The sequence below is a fragment of the Formica exsecta genome, unplaced genomic scaffold, assembly GCF_003651465.1.
Source record: "Formica exsecta isolate Colony F162 unplaced genomic scaffold, ASM365146v1 scaffold442, whole genome shotgun sequence".
Classification (NCBI taxonomy): Eukaryota; Metazoa; Arthropoda; class Insecta; order Hymenoptera; family Formicidae; genus Formica; species Formica exsecta.
The window spans coordinates 349,018-371,704 of record NW_021851656.1 but is presented as its reverse complement, the minus strand read 5'-3'; the positions used below and the strand labels follow the sequence as shown (position 1 = coordinate 371,704).

Below are 22,687 nucleotides of genomic sequence, written 5' to 3'. Positions count from 1 at the left end.
TTAATATTTACTTAAAATATTTTATAAGAGAAAATATTTTTACTTTATTTATTTTAAATTTATAATTGCTCAGATTATATCTATATAAAAATCAGATTTTTATCTATTGTATGTTTTAAAAGTTTGTAATTAAAATAATATTTTTCAAAAATTATATGATTTTTATTAAATATTTGTTTAAAAGACAACTGAAAAAAATAATTGTACACAATTATTATTTTTGAAATTATTAATTTTTTTGGACATTATATATAATCTGGATATATATTTGTGTATTTTACAGATGCAACATAATGTACTACAACTCCGCTGTTGCGCATCATAACGGTGAGTGATAATTATTATATATAGATCGTTTTAAATTTGTTCTCGAGGGAATTACTTCATGCTCACTAGCACGAGTGTCCGATAAATGTTTTATAAGGATACTGGGTGGTAAAGTAGCTTGATAGTTTGATGTCGTTGCTAAGATTACATAGGCAGGTACGCACGTGGCACGAACGTAATTGAACGTACGCTTGGAAGATTGGGACGAGCCATGACTGGTCGTGCACATCGTGTATCTCGTTCCAAGATATTAAAGTGATTCAATATTCGGACCGGAGTCAGGGGTCACGTGTGTAGGAGGGACACGTCTCGCGCGCGCTTGGCCATATATCACGAACTGCCGTTGGCGTGCGTGGAATAATTCCACGAGAAATTGCACGCGTCACACGTGAGTAACGCCTTAGAGTTTGAGAATTTTACCCGGCGGCCTTAAAAGTGAGACTTGATGATAGAAGGGGCATAAATTAAGCGTGCTTATGGGTATTTAATTGGCATATCACTTCTCCCTCGATCACAGATGCACGTTATCCTACTTGTAATGACAGGTAGTGCATTTTGGCGTATTGCCAAGAATCAATAGTAAACGGAATATCTTGTATCTTAATTGATGCATATTGAAATATAATTTTTAGGTAACAATATATCTTTATAAATAATACATCTTTCTTTGACGGATAGATAAAGAGATTAATAAATTTGGACCTGAAATATACATATTTGATATATCTGAATATTATTAAAGAAACAAACTTTATTTAATTTTAATTAAAATTATATTTTCTTTTTGCGGTCTCGGATTGTTTATTTACATTCGGAATAATAGAATAGAATACAACTCGTGAATTATTAGGTTTAGTTAAATCAATACTATGGCCTGAGTTATACTCATAATCTTAATGCAGGCACACTTTGAATGTAAATGTCGAGAAGTAACAAGAGGGAGAGAGAGAGGAGGGGAATGGGGGAGGGAACGATGATGACGACGATGAAAAGAGGTCGTCGTGGATAGAAGGAATTCGAAAACTTTCTCAGAGGTGGAAAGATCGTCGCCCTTCTCGCCACGATCCCTGCTCTCACGGGAGACAATCCGAAAGTAACTTCTGGTGCGGGCTACTGGCGCCACGAGAAATAATCGTCCATCTCGATCGTTGAATGCAGCTGCGCACGCGAGACAATTATTTTCCCGGTGCTCAATACCTATCTCAGTTAGACATTAGATTTATCGACATATTTTCTCAGTCTTTTGAGAGACTTTATTTACTTTTGTACAACGTCGTCTACCTCGCCCTCGTCTCGTGCTGCTCGCGCGACTACCCGCCTTGTTTCGGCCCGCGCCGGACGCTGGTCGATCAGATCGGAGGGGGATAGCAGAAGCGGAGTTTAACCGGGAAACACAGAGATCGGTGTTTGTATAAACTCTATTTTAAGCAGAAGAGAGGAGATTCGTGACATGAGAATTGGTAAGGATCGGATAAGAAAGAGGGTTTGAAAGTGGAACAGCATATGAGAGTCCATGTGGAGCAAATCTGTCTGAGTTAATAATAAAAAAATGTGGGTTATTATTATTTATGTCATAATTATTTACAAAAAGTTTTGGACACACATAATTACAGACTTTTTAATGTTTTTAAAATTTTTAAAATTTTCATATAAAAAATATAACATAGTATAATCGATTATGATTTAATTAGATGATTGTTAAATAAGTGTTGAATTGAGTCAAGATTTAAAATATTCATGGAAATTTCTATTATACTAGAATCGTAAGCGATGCACGGTTACTGCAAATGAGGAGATTGCATGATCTAACTACCGTGTGATTGTCCGAAACGATCTTTCGGATGCGTCTCGACGGAACTTCTCAAATAATTCGTAAAAATCCGCAGAGGACAAACAAGTCCATAAAGACCTTTCTGTTTCTCTTTCCTTCTTTAGTTTTCTCTTTTGTGATCAGTTCTTTTACATTTTATTGAAAGTTGCGATCTATCAGAAATTCTAAAATCATAGATATCTGATAGCATCAATAATGAATTGCAAAATAAAACAATTAGAAAAAAGTAGATAGATTAAAAGAAATTTGCAATAATATATTTTGCGAAATTGAGTTTATTTTCTGATAAAAAAAATTAAAAATTTTTAACTAGTTTATCCTATATTCTTTACAAATAATTAGTTCAAAAATTGTTTAATATATATAGTTATAAATTGTATAAATAATTAAAAGAAAACATTTGTACGTATATTAATTTTTATTAATAAATTTTTTATTATTTTTTAATTATTATAATCCAGATAAATAGAAATAAAGTAGAAAAAAATATCGATCTTATTTTTGGAGAGAAATTCATAATTTCGCAAAATAAATTTCTACGAATTTCTTTTAATTCATCTATTTTTCGTGGAGATTAAATACTATAATTCACTGCCGGAGGGACCGGCAAAACGAACTCTTTCTCGTCCGACGTGGTAATTAGTCTCGATTAATTCCTCAAAAATGAGAAGGAACGCGCGCGTGCTATGCGGTAGGTAGATAGGTACAGATCTTTTAAGGTAGGGATCTCTCGAAGTCGAATAATAGGAGGCTGAAAGCTAATTCACACACGAGACCCGTGTGAGCTCGAGCTTAGTTTCTCTCTCCATCTTTCTCTGTATCCTCCTCTCTCTTACCTCTAATTCCGTCTCCTCTAGCCTATGTACCGCGCTTGAAGCGCGCATATATGTATGCGTGTCTCGTTGGCACGCCAATACGATGCGTGGCAGTGCACTTTAATGCTGCGGCGCGGCCTACTTAGCGGCTGGCTTGATTAACATGGAGTGATTAATAGTTGCTCCCTCCGTTCGTAACCAACCCCAACAGCGGCAGCATCGGAGATCTAATCGCATGATATTTATTGCCCTGCGCGCGTCGTCCACCTCGGGGCCCACAGTGATTTTGCGAACCTTCTCTCTCTCTCTCTCTCTCTCTCTTTCTCTTCCCCTGCTCTCTTCCGCGTACTCGTCCTTTTCGATTTCGTTTATTTTGGTTTTTATTTTTGTCTTCACACACACACACACACACACACATCGTTTTACTTGGAGCCGGTCCGCGAGCTCCTCGCCTTTCTCAGTATCGGCCTTCCAGCATTGCCTGAATTCCTCTCGGTTCCCGTTTCAGTATGAAAAGAGGAAGTCGCTATTTAATAAAGCGATTTAAAAATATTTATTAATTGCAGCTTATAACGTACACATATACAGTAAGTATGATGTCAGTTGAAAGTGGGATATATTAAAATGTTTGATTCATTGCTGTGTTTCAAAATTATTTTTCTTTCTTTAAATAACGATAAATATTGTTTAGAACATTTTTGTATGTTATAAATGTCGATACATTTCGATTCTAATCAGTTTGAATAAATTTGTCCGTGTTTGCAATAAAGATCGAGATGATACGATGTTCGGTTTTGCGCGCGCGAGACATATCCACCTCGTTTATTACCCCTTTACATGTTGCGTCAGCGTTACGGTGGCGCCGCATTCGTCTGCTTAATCTGTAGTCGTGTTTACACAATCTCGGCTTCGACGGCTTACGATTGTTGTGATCAGAAATGACCACCTGTATAAATACATAACTTTGCATCTCTAAGAGTATCAATTTTCCAAAATTGTTATTAAAAATATATTAATACCAGATATAACTTTGAAAAAATATCGGAAATGAAAAAATTATGTAAATATGATTATTTTTTTCAAAACTATTTTTATTATAAATTGCAAAAGTTGTAGCCTAATATAACGTATTCTTTAATGCACTGTATAGAAAATTATACATTACATTTATATGTAAACGCATTTAAAAAAAATATGAACTTTAAATTATATCAATTACATTATATTATTAAGTTTATAATAAATAGAAAAATAAATATATAATCAAAAATTTATTAAAATTAAAATGATAATTTACTTAAAATTTCTGTAGAATTTTAAATGGTATAAAATTTGCATGAAAAGAGAATATAAGAGAGATAAATAGAATATATTACTCTCCATCGCATAGTCAGAACGTCCAGGAATGTTATACTGCGATAAATGCCTACATTTGATAGATTATAAAAAACATTGTATTAACTGTATTTTCTTGAATATCTGTGCAATAGATACACTAACTAATACATTAATGTTTATTTATGTTAGAAAGCCAAATATAAATCATATAATTTAAACGTGATAAGTCAATAGTATTATCCTGAACAATAGTAATCTCGCGGTCGAGGCCTCGGTATCGGTAGATAGAGTTCGTCGTCGCACACGTCAATACGCTCACCCGCTTTCCGCTATAGCTATTTATACGCCCGTCCCGGACAACGAGCCGATAATTAAGACGATGTGTAATTAGCGATTAACGCGCGTTATTAACAGCGCAAACAGTCTGCTGTCGGCGAGTCGGCGCGCCATATGGGGGACCCGTAGTAGAATGGGCGGATACTGCGGAACAGATATCACCGATACGTTTCGACGTACATATGAAAGGAACATACCGATTTTTTCCGCGGGCCATCGCGTTTGGATTTTGCTGTTTATGAAGCATCGCATCGCTGATGGACGTTTGGATATACGTGGAACGTGTATGTGATACAAGACTCGTAATTCACGCGCGCGAAATGCATCGTTCGCGAAAATTAAATTCACCGGGATTCCGACAAACATGATCAGTGGCATGGTAAACAGAATTTTTTCACGACGGCCTCATCATTTTTGAAGAGAATTTGTCATTTGGTAAGCACATCTTACTTTTTCAAGTTTAAAAGAGCATATCATCATGTATTAAGACAATGAGTGGTAAGATGTAAAACTACAATACAGAAAAGTATTTTTCGTGTTACGTATACAATATATTCGTATTACATTATTATTATATTATTATGTATATTAAGCGCGTTTAAACTTATTCTGCATCTGCGAACATAATTATATTCAATGCTTTTTAATACCCAATTAATTAATTAATGCTTTTACTAACTATTATCCAATTTAGATGACAATTAAGGGATGATAATCTTAGAGGTATAGAGTACATAATAATAAATCGCATGCTTATAACATAGTTATTCCCGATTTGAGGTAGGTACTGTTAACCGGCGAGTTAAAAACTAATATTACCTGCGCAAACTAACTTTTCTCTATTATACGAATCTCAGCAATAAATATTCGTCTGTATATCTCAGCGGGAACGATCAAAGGTACATGTCTCGCGTAAATATGAGGAAGCGATAGCCACAATTGTGATCGGGAGAGGCGACATTGTCTCGATGGTCCCGATACCCGCCTCCCACGACATTGTTGGACGGTCTTATTATCCATGAGCCCTTTGATCGATACGGACAGATATCGATAACGGCGCGATGTTTATCGTGCGGGTAGGCTCGGATAAACGCGTACGGTGTAGCGTTACACAAAGAGCGTGATGCATGGCCAATGATGGTGTCGGTGTGTGGAACGGGGAAAGAGAAAGGGCGAAGAGAACACCTTGTCTCTTCGTAGGTGTAGCCTCAAAAGGGCTGCGAAGAAACCTCCTCGCGTTTGTACAAGGCGCTCACACAACGGTACAATTTGTAGATTCTTCAGAATAGATATAATCGTATATTATTATTAGTAAGAGCAACACACATCACGAGATATAATTATGAATTTATTATAAAAAATTTTAATATATTTTGTGTATTAAAAAAATAACGAAATATTTTTATAGCTAATTATAACGCAACCATTCGAAATAAGATTCAAAATTCGAGAAATTTTTTCCGTTTAGCAAATATAAATTTTTATATCCTTCACACGACACACTCAACAAATCATTTTAAGGATGTCTATCTTGTATTATATACCAAATCGGTTTTCGTTTAGCATTTCAAAGTCACGGTTCGATAAAAAAAAAATTGCTAATTATATTAATACCTATAGTTTCATCTATAAACTGATTGTGAGAGCAATTAATCGTTTTGAATTTTATATTTTAATATAATAACTATAATATCTTCGCAAGCGATTTAAAAATAGGAATTCTCATATTATCAAAATAGCTATTATATTCTTGTACTTATCATCAATATATTCTAAGATATAGAGAGATATAAATCATTTTGCCCAGCTCATTTAAAAATATTCCATAGTCAGAGAGTTAATAGAAAAGAAGCGTTTTGCTTTTCTTTCAACCAACCTGCGAACAAGAAGCTGAGGACGAGAGAACAGGAGACTAGGATATAGGTAGAGGTATTGCGGGATGAAAGAGAGATGCGTCACAGGTTTGGTGCTGCGTACGTCGATATCAGATCCGCCGAACAAGCGGCGGCTGGCCGAATGCGTAATTGAAATGATTCCTCGGCGCCAAAAGAGTAGCGACCGATGGCAATGAGATACGATCTTGCCGCACGCACACGCGTGGAATGCAGCATTAACAGCCGGAACTGTTATCGACGTCTCTATTAGGGAGTTCTGTCGATGAGGGGAATTCACCTACCACTTCGATTTTCGAAGTCGGTTCCGTTTCCGAATTTAATATTTCGCATCATCAATACGGAATTCGTCGCGCCAACTTCGATCCGATAATCGATACGCGTTTATCTAGAGGCGTCGACCGAACGGATGAAGAATTTGCTTTCCGTCGTGAGACTCGCTTGAAATTGCCGCGACATATAAAAATGATGGAAATTATTCGATTTATTTAGTTATGATTTATTTTTATTTTATTAAAAATGGAAATTAAAAAGAAGTCAAGTTTGAAGAAGTTTATTTTAATCTAATATTTTTATTTAATATTTTTGCGTAAAGATAAACTCGGTGTATCAAAAATTATCACTAACTATTAATTCGATCAAGAATAAACAATTTCGTAAAATGCACAGTACGTTCGTTACGTTAATTGACGCAGAGCAATCTCTCGATCGGTTGACAGGAGCGGCATATCAGAGAGATCAGCAGAGAGCTCCCATTCGAGAAAAGAGAAACGAAGTGGCAGGCGAGAGAGGATAATAACTTAGGTAGCCTGCGGCATCGGATGATTAATAAATCAGGTATGCCGTTGAGAGAACAGTTTAACCTCTGACCCCCGACGCGATGCATCGCGCTCCTTTTCATTTTTCCTCGTGGCCCATCTATTCGCATCTGCTCTCACGCGGCGCGTGAATCCTCTTCGCGAGGGCCAAAACGGACTTGTTCGTGTTGAACAACGCGGCGCTTCTCTCTGCGCTCACGGCGTTACAGATACGCATAGCTAATGGCCCGTTCCCACAAGCCTTAACTCTGAATGTTAATTGTTGCTTAAATTTATGACAGCCCGTCCTTCTCCTCTTTTTCTTTCCCGATCCCTTCGGTCTTCTCTCCCGTCGACCGGCTCTCCATTCCACCCCGTTCCAACCCGAATAACCACGGCTATCCATTGCGAATGACGAAGCCGCGAAACAAGCCCGATGATTAGCAATTCGGGGATTGGTATGAAGTGCCGTTCGTATAACGAGTATTATTGCCGAGAACATCTGTTTATATTATCATCGTCGTCGCGGAACTTTGAACTTGTAGTGCGCTGGAATTCGCGATAACACTGACAATGACCAATATGCGCGATTACAGAGAGAAGGGAGAGAATGATGTTTACAACGCTTAATTAAAGCGGCACTATTGAATCGATATTGCTGTTTATTACGCGAAACATGTGATGTGAGATATTTTACTTTTACTATATAAAATATAAAGAATGGCCAATATGTTTTTAACAATCTATTGGAAATAAAATCATATTATAATGAACAAAAGGAGAAAATAAAAAGTACAAAAAAAAAAAAAAAATGATTCATAGAGACTGAAATGCTATATTGGAAAACACTGTTCAATTTGTCAATGTTCCTGTTAAAGGTCAATCGAATTGTCTATTGAAATATCGCGCGTTTATTTGTTCCGGAAAATGCCGCGTATGTGTCGATCGTTCTGTACAGTAGGTCAGATTTTTCATTTAGAAATGTCGTGGGAGTTTATATTACGTTTATATATTCTCTTGCGTAAGCTTTCGCATATTCGCGCAATGTCGTTGAAATATTTGTGAAGTGCTTGGGATTTCTGGAAATATAAGTCATTAAACCCATGATATTTCTCTATAAAACTATCGCCATTTGTTATATAGAACGTAACGTACGACGTTTTATTGAACAAACAGTACTAGGATTTATAACGTTGGCCGATTTTCTACGGACCATTGGTTTATTATTTCCGCGGTAACGAGAACTAAGAAAAAAATCGGGCTAATAGAGTGTTGGAGTCGTAAAAATATAATAACGTCAAATAATCTCTGTCGCGCGTATATTTATACTATATTCTTAAATATTAATATAAAACTTTTATTATATTGCAACGAGACATTCGTAAATAGAGCATGACAAAATATTATTATTATTGCTGTTAAAATTATAGTGTTATTTATTAGATGCCAAATTATGATTTTTTTTAAATGATTGAATTATTGAAAAGCGTTTGATTTTAAAAAAACGTTACGTTACCCGAAGAGACATGACCCTTGACAGATTCTTTTCGAACAAACGCTCGCAGAGTAATCCGGATATCCGGATAGAGTGGGACACTTCTCGAGTTCCCCTACGTGTTCCTTGGTCATCGTCGGCCAACTCGGACTTTCGAAGGAAGATGATAAGGGGAGACACGCTTGTAAGATCCACCAGGAGAGAGGAGCGCATTAGGTGCGTGGTACGCGGACCGGATGACTCAGAGAAATTCCTGGAGCCGCACTGACAAGCGAAATGGGTCAGATGTGGTGCACTTAATAAAGGCGAGATAGAGGACAGCGGACCCGCGCCATTATCATATGAATCGGTTAGACATCGTCCGAAAAGGAACACAGTGTGTGCTGTCGTTGCGTAGTCGCGAGGATTCGTTCGCGCGCACGGCTATTGTGTGTGGTCTCGGACGTGTGCGTGCGCGCCTGTCATTAGCTGTCAGCGGCAGCTAGCTTGACAAGCCATCGCTCACCACGCTGTCAACGGGTTTCACGCACACGCGCTGGCACGACGACCGCATGCGCCAGCGCGCGCGTGCGTTTACGCACGTTCCACGCAACCGGTTTCACGGCCGCGCCGCGACATCATCCTATTGAGGCTCCGTCTTGCGCGTCGCGTCGCGTCGCTTTATCGTTTCCCGCTAATTTAATTCCGGACTCGATCCTTCGAAGGATAGGCAAATTAGACGGCTAGGAATTGAGAGATCCTATGGTCGCGTTGATATCTTAATCTCCCTACAAAGAAGCGCGCTGTCGCAAAGAATTACATTCTTTATTCCATCGGGTGACATATCTTTTATTCGGTTATTTAAATATCGTTTTGCAAAATCTTTATTTTTTCTTAGCAATATTTATTTCTTTGGTTTCATATATTTTTTAGATAGAAAGTAATTGTGTGTCTATTATCTATCGAATTATACTCGAAATAATATGTTTAATTGATTTAGTTTGTGGATACATTTTTCCATTACTTAATCTCCCTACAAAGAAGCGCGCTGTCGCAAAGAATTACATTCTTTATTCCATCGGGTGACATATCTTTTATTCGGTTATTTAAATATCGTTTTGCAAAATCTTTATTTTTTCTTAGCAATATTTATTTCTTTGGTTTCATATATTTTTTAGATAGAAAGTAATTATGTGTGTCTATTGTCTATCGAATTATACTCGAAATAATATGTTTAATTGATTTAGTTTGTGGATACATTTTTCCATTAGCTGCGATATTACTGACTTTAAGTCACGCGACTTTCGCGCGACTCGCTGCATGTGTGGTCATATTTAAGACCAGAAAGCCGAAACGAATACGTCAAATTACCTTGACATCAATCACGCGTCGCATATCGTTAAAAGGGAAAACCATTATCGAATTACACCGCGTTAATTTAATTATCCGCTTCGATAGCAATGTTAATTGTATCCCCCGATACTCGTCGTTGATCTTCGCTTCGCGAAGAAACCACATTGAATCGCGTACGCTAACAATCTCAATGAGGCAAATAAAGAAATACCAGCGGCGAGGCTATAAATAACCGCTCTTGCGAGGCGAGCGAGACCGTAATTTGACACGGACTTGCACACAACGACATCGGCGACGTCCGTCGACGATCGTTTAACGGACTGGTCAGTGTAAGATGCGGTTACCGATTTCCTGGACGAGCTCCCGTCCCTCTCGAACACGCCGAACGTCCTCGAGATGCTTCGAACGAGACGGCGTAGTAATGTCATTATTAACGTCAGAGGATTTTACGACGCGTTAATTTGCGCCATCTCACCTCTCTTTCTCCCTCTCGTGTGTCAGGCGCACCGGCATTAAGCTCGTTTAATTGGAAAAGAAATCGCGCGATTACGCGGTACCGAAGCAAATCGTCGCGTCATAAACAAATGCGCGAAGTTCGGTGCGTGCTTCGAAGAGCGGAGAACCGGTCCTTTGGAGAACCGAAAATTCCACCTGTCGGCTTCGTATATACTCGTGCGAATCGTCTGCACCTCTCATCTTTAACGTGTGTTGCTCCGTTTCAGAATCTATATTTATTTGTGGCGATTGTGATACTCGCGATTGTGAGGCTCGTAACAACCGCGAATGAATTGCCGAAGGATTTTTCGCGCATCGAACGATGAATAAGACGGTACACACCCTCTTACATGTGCCAAGAGGGATGTGATACTGAGAAGTCGGCTTAGGCAGAACAATAGAGTTAACGCACAGTTGCGAAAGGAAGATACGCCTCCGCTTGGCGGAGGAGTTAGTGTTTGCTTGAATCTTTATAAAGTAATGTTCCCCTCCGATATCAGAATATAAAATTTTTATTAAATTTCTTTAAAATATTTATGCCATTTAAAGCAGCAATATTATATAATAGTAGATATATTGACTATGTGTTAACTCCATCTTTATTGTAAATTAAATATTATAGATTGACTTGTCATTTTAGTAGCTATACCACTTTTTTGAGTGTAATTAAAAATATTAGGATTTTTAATTAATTTTTAAAATTAATTATTAAAGTTTTTTGTCGATAAATCGTGTTTTTTGTAAAGAATATACAGTGCATCGATTACTATTTATGCTACTTTGATACTTTTATGTTGCACGCGTTAAAGATTTGGATTGAAATATAATCACACTGATGTATTTGAGACGTCATATGAATAGCGCATGGAATTCGAATACGTGAAATTTTTACGTAAGGATCGCTATACGTGTGTATGTCCGCAGACGCCGGGTTTCGCCAAAAATAACACTCATTGATTTAACGTTTTGAATGAACGAGCTCGCGACGGAGAATGAGACAGCAAGCCCGTTGAAGAGAAGGGGGCGCAGTTATGTACGACTATCGAAGAGAATGGCACAATATCCAAGAACGTGGAAGCTCTCTTCTTTCTCTTCGGATACGTTTCACAACGATATAGATATACGTTGTAGAATAGATGGCGAACGAATAGAGTTATGCGTCGCGTTACGCCGCCTACGTACCGCGGTAATATCACCCTCGGCTTTCCCGCATCCGATTTTGACCATAAATATTCTGAATATTCTGCCAGACCGCAACGACCGATAGAGCCAGCTTCTGCTTTATTATTCGTTCGCCTGAGAACGCGAAATGGCTCTGTGTATAGCTTTAATCGACAATAGATGCTGCGCTCGGCTAGATCTCTTTCTTCGTATCGTTATTTGCCAGGGGGAGGACGCTAAATAAAGATTTTCACGCAACGTGTCTCATGATCGTAGATAACTTTGCGAATAAAGGCGAAGCCAACGCGCTTTTATTTTCTCGCGTCTTTCGCGTCGTGTTGACGCCACCGTCTGAGGTTTGACGATCGTTGCGCATCGCGATGATGGATTGCATTCCCCTTTTATTGCTCATTTGCACATAAAGAGTCTTTCGTCTCTGTAATTCGCGATGAATAACTTTGACATTGACGCCGGTTTCGGCCAGATAGCGAGTCTGTGTCTAGAGGCGAGTGCAAAGTTAAAGAATTTTCCGGCTATTGTTTGCTTTTCTGCTATGCCTCGATCGTTCATTTGTAAAGCTCGCACTTGACATTCCATCTGGAATACAACGGTTAGAAATGCCGTCGCGTAATCGTCTTGAAAATAACGCTGTTGCATTGCTGTCGTACCATGACGTTATATAGGATTTTCCAAATATGATTTTATACATCGCGTATTGTTTCGTTGCAAAAATAATCCAATCTATATTATCTTTTATAATTTATTAATAATGAATTAAGATTTAATATGATCTATGAAGAAACGTTAAGAGAGATAATAAGATATTAATTTAGATATCGATTTGTTTTGTTACAATTATTTTTATGATTGAACATACGTTCCATGGAAATATTCTTGAAGCAAAAATATATTTAACAAGAAACATAATGTTGCGAACAGCTTAAAACTATTTTATTCTTGAATAGGAAATGACACTTGGAACGTGCTGTACAATCACTGTTATTATTTGCAACTACATACCTCTCACGTTGTACGTGCGTGAGGCAAACGCAGAACCCCATGCGTCTCTGAGTTTATTTTATGCTTACTACGATTGTGGGGGCCTGTACCTCAACTCTCTACCTCTCCTTTCGCGCGTTGTTCCTATACCTCTCCTTGCCACCCGTATAATGAAACGGTAATTCCTCGTCGCACGTGGCTGATTTCTTTACGAAGACGACGTTAGTAGTGCTTCTAGAGAGTGTCGTTTAAATTGGCGAGAAACATGCGCGCGACACGTTTAGTACTTACATGCAACATTAAACATTTTTTATTTACTATTTATTAATATAATTAATTAATTAATTAGTTACTAATATACCTCGTGTTGATAGTTATATGATTATATAATCGACTTGTGAAATGAAAATACACAACAGCAAGTGTCACGCGAACTTTGTCTTAACGTCAAGTAACTTTTAAGATCTTTTTACATCCATTATATACGACCACTTTATGTCACTTTATCGATTTTCACGTTGTAATAAAGTGACATTGTCAAAACTGTCCGCACATCTCACGTTTGCTCGTGTCTCGTACGCAGAATGTACGGCGATAAAAATGCGTCGACGAAAATGATATCGATCAGTGACATTTGCCGCGGTCCAAGGTTAAAAGGCCATCGCAAAAATGCCAGTATCGGTGAAGGAAGCATTAACGAGAAACGGCGGATTAATCGCGGACGAGAGAGCTAGCACAGCGCGGTATCTTGCTCATGAAATTTCCTTTTATATTTTTCGGCTCTCGGTCGAAGTTAATGGGAGCTTGGGATACAGGGACACCGTTGACGTCATTGAATGCTACGCTCACCACTACAACGCTAATCGGACCGCATCTCGCGATGCACTACGACGACTTTTCTCGAGTTTAGTCGATAGCTCCCTCTCCAACAGCATGAAAACAGGGGACGGGAAATTAGCTGCGGTTTCTAATTTCTACTCGACACACGTTACGGACCATCAAAGACGTCGATAGCGCGCGTAGGTCGAGATGCTGACGAAATCTATCGCGCGTCCGCAACGAGAATGCGAAAAGCTTGGCGCATAATGACGTGGACAAATCGAGGTCCTTCGCGAAATAGCATTAAAAGAACATAAACTCCGCGCGCGCGTCGGCTACATAAATTAAAAATTTTTCGTAACCAAATATTTTATTGTTACGCGAAAATAGAATCTACTAGAACACTATTTGTTTTGCTTGCCCCATCGAGTTTATCGCAATTTTATCCGCGACGTGACGCTTTATTATGCCCTTGAGAGAGAAATCGTACAGATATAACATGATTCGCCAACAATTATCGATCACGATCGACGGATCGCGCGTCAAATAATGCCCGATAATAAATGTGTGTACGCAAGATGCGACGTGGCGGTTAATGGTGGCTCTGTTATGGCAGCGATACGACGATTTTGTTTTTCCGCCGAAACGGGACGATTGTAGAAATGGATTTTTGCGTGGTCGCGTCCTAGACTAGCGTCTACTTACGTGGGTAGATATAGAGTCAGCAACGCCCACGTCGTCGCCGCCGGGCTGCTGCTGCTGCTGCTGCTGCTGCTGTCGCTGCCACTGCTGCCGGCAAGGGTGGCTGCCGTTGCCGCCGTTGCGCGAAAATGTCAGACTAGCCGACTGATACGTTACACCCACGCGCCGAAAAGTGGGGCAAAGTCGATTCATTCATCCACTGATTCATAAGTGTGGGCGTAAGAGCGTAAGGGTTGCCGCTGACGCGGTCCCGCGTCTTCTCTTTTTCTCTCTTCTTCTCTCTTTCTCATTGTCTCTCTCTCTTTGTGTACAACGGAGATCCTTCCCCCTATCACGGATAGGATAAAACGTTAAGATTCCTTTGGGATATCCCCTCACCCGCGTCCACCACCGTCACGAACAATGTTACCCGCGACTTCCTTAGCGAGCTTTCGGGCTCTTCCCGGCGTATGTCCTCGGGAGTGAAAACGCGTCGCATCGTGCATCGCAACGAGTTTATTCGCGCGAGAACTATCGTGTGTTCAGAGGATTACATCAATTGCTGTGAACGGAATACGCCCAACTACGTGATAGACCGGGGGTACAGGATGTCGACCTTACTATACATATTATTATATAGGTAAGCATCTGAAAGATTTTGTTTGGAAAAACATAAGCTTTATGTTTACTGCTTATTTAATGTAAAGCGGGCTGCGATTGCACCAGCATACGCAATTTTGGAGTAGAAAAGTCACATGTTTTTTTTTTTTAAATTACTGAAAATATATAAAAGTAATTACTTGCAGTAACGGGGATTTTGTAAACATTATACTTGTGAGTTACTAAATAGTTTTGAAAATACTTTCTTTTGAAATTTTTACTTTTACAGAATTAACTGTTTTGGTATGAAATTTTATTTTATATTAATGTACTTTGGTTTAATTTGCATTGTGCAATATTATGTAAAACTTGTTTTAATCTAATACTATCCTAAACTATATTATTGGCTCGTGATATATTCGCATACTACGAAATGAAACCCGCGTCGATATGTCTGGGAAGAATTTCTCGTCTGACGTAAATCCTCTACACGTGGCGACTTATATATATATATGCTTCTTTATAACTCTCCATATTAAAGTAAATACACGCGATTTTTACGAATAATATAAATGATTTTTATCAAGACCGATAATGGCAATTTATCGAAATATCAATCATCATAATTGTATAAAACGTAGAATTTTTGCAACTATTGTTTGCTAACAATAAGGCTCAACGACGATTGGCGATGCAAAAAATCATATCCCTGTGATAATAAAAACCCTGTGAACTGGGATTGACTTTTTGATTGTATAATTAAAAACGACGGTTGCTTGGGTCACCAAAATTTCTAGATTAAAATCAGAATAATACGAGTGAGTACCATTCGTGCATCGGTATATACAACATTATGAATATTTATCCCCTCTCTGAAACTCTTACCCACGAACTGAACTTCCCCACCTCTAAAAATCGAATCGTCCGGATATCCTATACACTACTAAACACAATACACCGTCTGCTATTTCTGGCTCTATGCCATTGCCGATAACCTTTGCATTGTCGAGCCGATGATGGGAGTATCGCGATAGGAATACCGTCTGCGGAGCAGTATCAGTATCCGCCGTCTGTCGCTGGCGATTCGTGAAATTAGTCGAATCTCGTTGGTCTTTCGGTAATGCTGAAGGTCAGAGGTCACTCGAGGAAGGTCACAGCACAGTGGTTATCGGACACTGGGCATTATGAAGACAAACTCTTACGCGTCAGTAAATAATGTCTGATGATCACATTTGATCTCGCTTATTATCTGTTTCGTAATATCCGTTCTGACAAGAGTTAATTTCGTAGATTGTACAAATCGTTTATAAGAAATTTAAAAAGGTGATATTTTTTACGATGTTTTTTCCATTTTTGTATGCAACAATTACATCAGGCACAGACATTTAGGGAAAAAAGATAATTAACATGCGGTTTTGCAAATTATTAAAGTATGAGGACACGATCAATAGACATTTAAATTCCAAAGGAAAATAATGTGAGCGTTGAAATAAACGTGTGATCCAGAAAAAAATAATAACGTGGTAACCGCAAGAATTCTGCTAAATAAACCACGCGATGGCGCCGTATGAATTTTGTGGATGCTTAAAAGCTCTGTGTGTCAACAAATTGGTATCTTGCGTAAAATTCGAAGAACAGGGGATGCTAGACTTCATCGTGATCCTCTTTTACGTCGTTATTCATACGCGCAGCCTAAATCTTCAAGGAAGAGCAGGACGGAACGAAACACGATGAAACGAATGAACCGTCCGCCTACGCTTTTCTCTTCGTAGTTTTTTGTTCCCAACTGACGCCCTCGCAAAATTAGAATTCGACGGCCAGAAATAGAATGCTGATCACAATAGTGTGCCTCGGCCAAAAATAAGAAAAATTGACGAAGAGGGTTTCGCGAGCTCGTGAATATATCGCGCATTCTTCACGCAAAACCAACCGAGCGCCATTTAATAAAGAAGAAATGCGATCACAGAGAGATATAAGTATATAAGTATAACGCTATGACGAATTTTATTGATTTGCAACGTATATGTAGACGTATAAATTCATACACGCAAATATATATTATTTTTATTGATTCTGTACGTGAATTTTTTGATATACGGCTTGAGATATCAGATATCTAATTTATTGATATTTTTTTATATTAATGTAAAGTATATTTTTTTGTGTTGTAATGGATATAATTATCTTATTACTAATTAACTAATTTTTTTATGTAAAAGCGCGAATAGCTCTAAATAATTCGGTATCGGAAAAATAAATACGGACGAAACGAAGAAATAAAATTTGCGGTAACAAAAGAAACTTATAATGTCCGTGTAATTTTAATAAAATGATTCTTGTCGATAGAAGATTTTACTTGAGAAGCCTTTTGCAGCGACTGCGTTTGTTACAAATTCATTAATTTTTTTTATACATGTTGTGTTTCGTATAATATGTTACACTTGTGTTGTAAATTTTTCTATTTTTTTGTCATAGTCACGAACGCGAGGCAATTTAAGTCCATATTATGCATGTTATTTTAAACTTTATATTGGACCTTAAGATTCCTCAGCCTTTAATCAACGTTCGAACATATTAATCAACTCGTAAATCATTCGCGGCGATTGTAAAAATTCACTTCGCGGAATAACAACGATGTAACGTACAATTTTGATCGGAGGCGCGAGGCGCGCATCGTGTGTGGTCGCCAACGCTCGATCCAGTTTATCGACTAAATCATCGGCTTTATCATCGATTTGCATAATTTATGTGATGTGCAGTGACTGTTTATTACGCAATAGGTAGATACAAGCTGTAACTGTAGCCGAATAATAGATAATATTAAGACTTTCCGATACGATATTCTTATTGATATTAGTTGATTTAAATGATGAAATCGTTTATTTTATACGTAAAATTACAGATTTTATTTATTGCTGTCACGTTTCTGACATAGTTAATAATTTAAAAGTCGTTCCGTTAAAAGTAGGAATAAGTCAATGAACAAATACACTATGCCGCTGGCATTACATGTTGTTTCTGAAAATACCACTGTCGAGTTGAAGACATAAATCAAATGCGATATTCGCGTACAGGTATCATCATAAATAACTCTAACGTGATGCGCGCGTATATAAGTGTAAGGCACGTGGTTTGCATTCTTTCGGACTAACTCCTGTAAACTTTGTGGCACAGTGACCCGTACATATCTACGGATACACGTGCAGAATATGTCGGTATCTTTTTGTCCGTGGAAGATAAAGATACGTTTTGGCCAATCCCTTAAACCTATCGAGTTTACTTCAAACATACATTGCGCTGTCTTGCGGATCTTGACCCTCGATATCGGCAATCGAGTTTGGCGATTGCCCAAATCGATTTGCGGATATGGAGCGCCCGCCCAGTGAGCCGCAGGCATAGAAAGAATGTTAACCGAGAAGAATAAACGATTATATAATTACGAGTTTGCGGATAATGATTCAAAGCGAGATATATTTACACACCTTCATGAATATTATATTCAATAATAAAATTAATAGTAATCCATAATTTTTTCTACTGTCATATACTTATATAAGAGACATAAATATTAAAATTGCATTCTTGATGAAAATATAATATCAAAATTATACCCTTATAAAAATCGCTCAACGTTTGTTTCTGTTTCTTTCATTCTACAAGATTAGTTTTATCGCGCGTTCTATTTTTACTATTTCAAACTCAAGCGAGAAGCTTTTCGTTGCCGAAGTGTTGGATCATCCCAAGTTGTAAAACTACAAGACGACACCGAAGGCGCATCATATTCAATAATAAAATTAATAGTAATCCATAATTTTTTCTACTGTCATATACTTATATAAGAGACATAAATATTAAAATTGCATTCTTGATGAAAATATAATATCAAAATTATACCCTTATAAAAATCGCCCAACGTTTGTTTCTGTTTCTTTCATTCTACAAGATTAGTTTTATCGCGCGTTCTATTTTTACTATTTCAAACTCAAACTCAAGCGAGAAGCTTTCCGTTGCCGAAGTGTTGGATCATCCCAAGTTGTAAAACTACAAGACGACACCGAAGGCGCATCCCGCGGCGACGCACGCGTGAGATATGTAACGCGATAATGTAACGCGATAATATGAGTTTCGGAGTAATTGTTTACGCGTGCCAAGTGAGTTATTTGGCACGTGGCCACACGGGGGGTAACGGTGACGGCACCCACGTGGTCGGCCGACTGCCCGCGGGATTTTTGCCCTCTCTTGCTTCCCACCATACTTCTTCGGTGATTTTTCCTTCTTCGTTCCGCGCTCTTGCGCGATTTGCGTGCAGGCAACGCACACGCGACGAAAAAATTTCTCCGAAATGACGCGAAGGGTAGCTTTTTGCCGCGTCCCTTTGGCTTTATGGCTCTATTGCGCGGAAATATTATTACTCTTACCGAGTGAAGGGATAGAAAAGCAGGCCCGATCATTTCTATAAAATATTATTTTATAGCAATGTAATTTATAAACTCACACATCTTGTATTGATATGTTATCAAAGCTGCATGATAGGATTTATTAATATTTTGTAACATTGCATGTGATATTAAACGACAATTAATATTATCATTAATATTTGTATTACAATGAAACGCATGGGGAAAAATATTCAGTATCATACAATCTTATTGCCGTGCGAAAGCACACACGTTTTACATTCTTATGTTTTTTTAACTCAATCGTAAACATTATCAAATTTAACTTTCAGTGAATATTTATGAGATACCAATAATATAAGAACGAAACTAGCGATAATCGTTTAAATGAAAACTGCTTTCTGTTTTTGTTACATTTTTACGGATCAAATAGCGCAACGATCGCATTAAGGGTAGAACGAGTCGAAACGTCTTTTTGCTCAAACTCGTTATCGCGCATGATGCAAGACCGTAACAAAGTCGCGATTCTAGAATGCCGTTGTCGGAATTTCATCTCACCCTTCGGCGTCGAACGCGATCGAATCGAAGTCATTCCGAAATATCGAGAAAAGGAAGAAGAACAGATGAGGAAGGAGAAAAGGAGATATTGTCGGTGGATGCCTTGTTCGCATGGAAAAGTCGAAATCGTCCTTCGGACGACGACGACCACGACGACGACGACCACGACGACGACGACGACGACGACGACGACGACGACGACGACGTCGGTGGCGACGGCGGCGACGCTGACGGCAGTAGTGGTGGCAGTGTTGCAAGTGGGGGCACGAAATAAGGGTAGTTTGCGGGGGCGGAGGCGGTGGTTCGTTAGTTTCCGGGTTGTTCCGGAGTGAGTGAGGGCGTCGTGGGGCGCCACGGGGGTCGGGCGGGCAGGAGCCGCGGGCCACGACACGACGAGGCGTCGCGACGTCAGTAGAGCGCCGCGCTATCGACCACCGCCACGAGACACCGTCGTCGTCGTCGTCGTCGTCATCATCTTCGTTTTCGTCATCATTGTCGTCATCGTCATCGTCGTCTTCCAACGTCGTCCTCCGATACTTTCCGATAGTTTCTTCACGAGACGCAGCAGTTTATTTTATCGGCAATACGCGGCGCGAAAGGAAGCGATTGCGCGCAAACGGTATCCCGAACGAAGATAAAGACGAAGAGGAAGAAGAGACAAAGGGAAAAGTTATATCGGCGTGAAACCCAAGGCGATCGCGAAATTGTGAGATATCGCGAAATCGTGAAGTATCGCGGAATCGTGAGATCGGTTCAGTTTTTGGTGAGGATCGCAAGATCGGACGCCACGAGGATCGTACGACGGCACGGCGCACGCACGCGTGTAATCCGCACGCGTGATCGTCGCGAGATAACCGCGTCAGGATCGTGCAAAAACGTTACGTGCGTGCGTGGATACATATTCGAAGCTTCGTCGTCTGAGTACTACGAGCCATCCCGTGTGAGACCCAATGACTGTCCATCCAGGGACCACGGGACACACATGTTCGTTATAAGGTCAGTGTACGAGACGCGCTGTCTGCCTTGCTGTCACCCCCCTCGTAACGCGCTTTTTTCTTTTTTTTTTTCTACGAAGGAAGATCGCGAAAGAATCGCGAGGGAATTTTGGACTATGCAAAGGATCCACGAATCGTTTGCGTTTCAGTATTATGGGTAAAGTTACGTAATTGCTCGAGATCTCGCCGCGAAATTTCGTTCGCGTACCAAGTTCCAGTTTGATAGCTTCGCCAAAAAATTACGTAGAGATGATATTCTCTGAGAAGTCTCTCATGGCCGAGGAAAAATAACGCCGGAAATTCGCTCGTTTTCCTTCGTGCGTGATAATATTCTGGCGAATTTATGGTGGCTTCTATACGAATGCAGACTCATTCCAGCTGACCTTTAGAATTTCCGAATAAGTGCGTTAAGGCGAGCGGATATGTCGATAAACCGACGCTTCTCGACCGCCCCCGCGATCGCTTCGAATTTTCGCAATTCGCGAGGAGGAAGTCGCAAAAGCAACATCGCGCGCGCACAGATTTATCGTCTCCGGTTTCGTTTCGCTACATTCTTAAAATCGCGACGATGAAATCCAGTCTAATCGCGACGTCTCTCTTTCGCGTTCCATTTCGAGTCGGCGACTGCAGAGGGGACGAGAAGAGGGCGAGAATTTGCTCATGGTTAGACGGACACGACCACTTGATCCAAGGCTGGATTAAAGGGATAGATCCGTTTCGTTCTTTGCGAACAGCTTTACTCTCGGATATTTCGCGTATCTTCCTTCCATATATTTTGGCAATCTTTTTATTTTCCGCGCAACTAGCTGCTCGAATTGTTAAGGAATCGCGCGAAATGCACGGCATTTACGGCGCGGAGATATTGCTTGACCTCCTATTTAGCTCAAGCTGCATAGAGAGATTGTACAGATGCATTAATGCAATTGAGCATACTGTTCGAGCGCCGAAAATACGAAAAATAAATGCGAGCTTCGAGGTAGGTTGGGGACATTTACTGAAGAGTGGACATATCAAAGAGATTAATATTGTAAATGACACGATACACATGTATATTTAATTCCTCTGGTATTTTTCACTTTTCAATCGCTACATATGTGATATAATGTGATATTATTGATATTCCATTTCACAAAACTGATTACATAGTATGTTTTCCAAGCACATTTTTCGTAATTTTATCTGTCTTTGCTTCTGAATAATTTACTTCGGCTTGCTGATACAAACTTAAATTTTGAAAAATAAAAATGAAAATAACATTACGTAATTTTTAATATATTCTTAAATTTATAATATATTACTCTACACTACATCTTACACCTATATTATATGCATATGTAATATAAACCATCAAATTTATTACACAATATTATATAAAATTGACATCTTTAAAATTATTACGTAATATAATGTAGTATAGTAGTTGCATATCTTTAGTGATTGCAAATTATAAATCTTATTATCATACGTTCGAACAACTCGTGTGATCTTTTTTCTACTAATTTTATTTATCTTTATTAAAATTATGAGATGGAAGATACAGAGGCATGTATATAATTGTCATGATTTATTGCTAATGAAGGAATTTCTGGTTCCAACTTAATAAACTCATAACGTATTAATTAAATTATATTTTTACGCTTAATTTACATTAAATATGCAAGACTTTTAAAAACTTATATATATCAAGCGTCGGGCTATGTAGTGTATAGTTCGCATTATCCGGTGTGCCGTCCAGGATGAATTTTGTCCAGGATCGCCGGAAGGACCTGGAACCCTCGCGATCCGCATTCGTACTCGCAGTGATGGTCCTTACGCCTCG

General features: G+C 38.9%; 1 protein-coding gene across 2 annotated transcripts in view; it reads left to right on the top strand.

Annotated features, from left to right (window-relative positions):
• The window catches only part of LOC115240560 (fibroblast growth factor 18-like), a 139,444-nt gene that overhangs the window by 1,096 nt on the left and 115,661 nt on the right, over nt 1-22,687 (top strand). The window contains exon 2 of one of the 2 annotated variants that reach the window (XM_029815788.1): nt 284-327. Coding sequence is in view for 1 of the 2 variants with exons in the window: in XM_029815787.1 (XP_029671647.1) it covers nt 20,856-20,869 (14 nt within the window). In the remaining variant the exon portion in view is untranslated. Of the gene's footprint in view, nt 1-283; nt 328-20,382; nt 20,870-22,687 lie in introns of those variants that run through there. The other variant, XM_029815787.1, reaches the window with a different exon arrangement.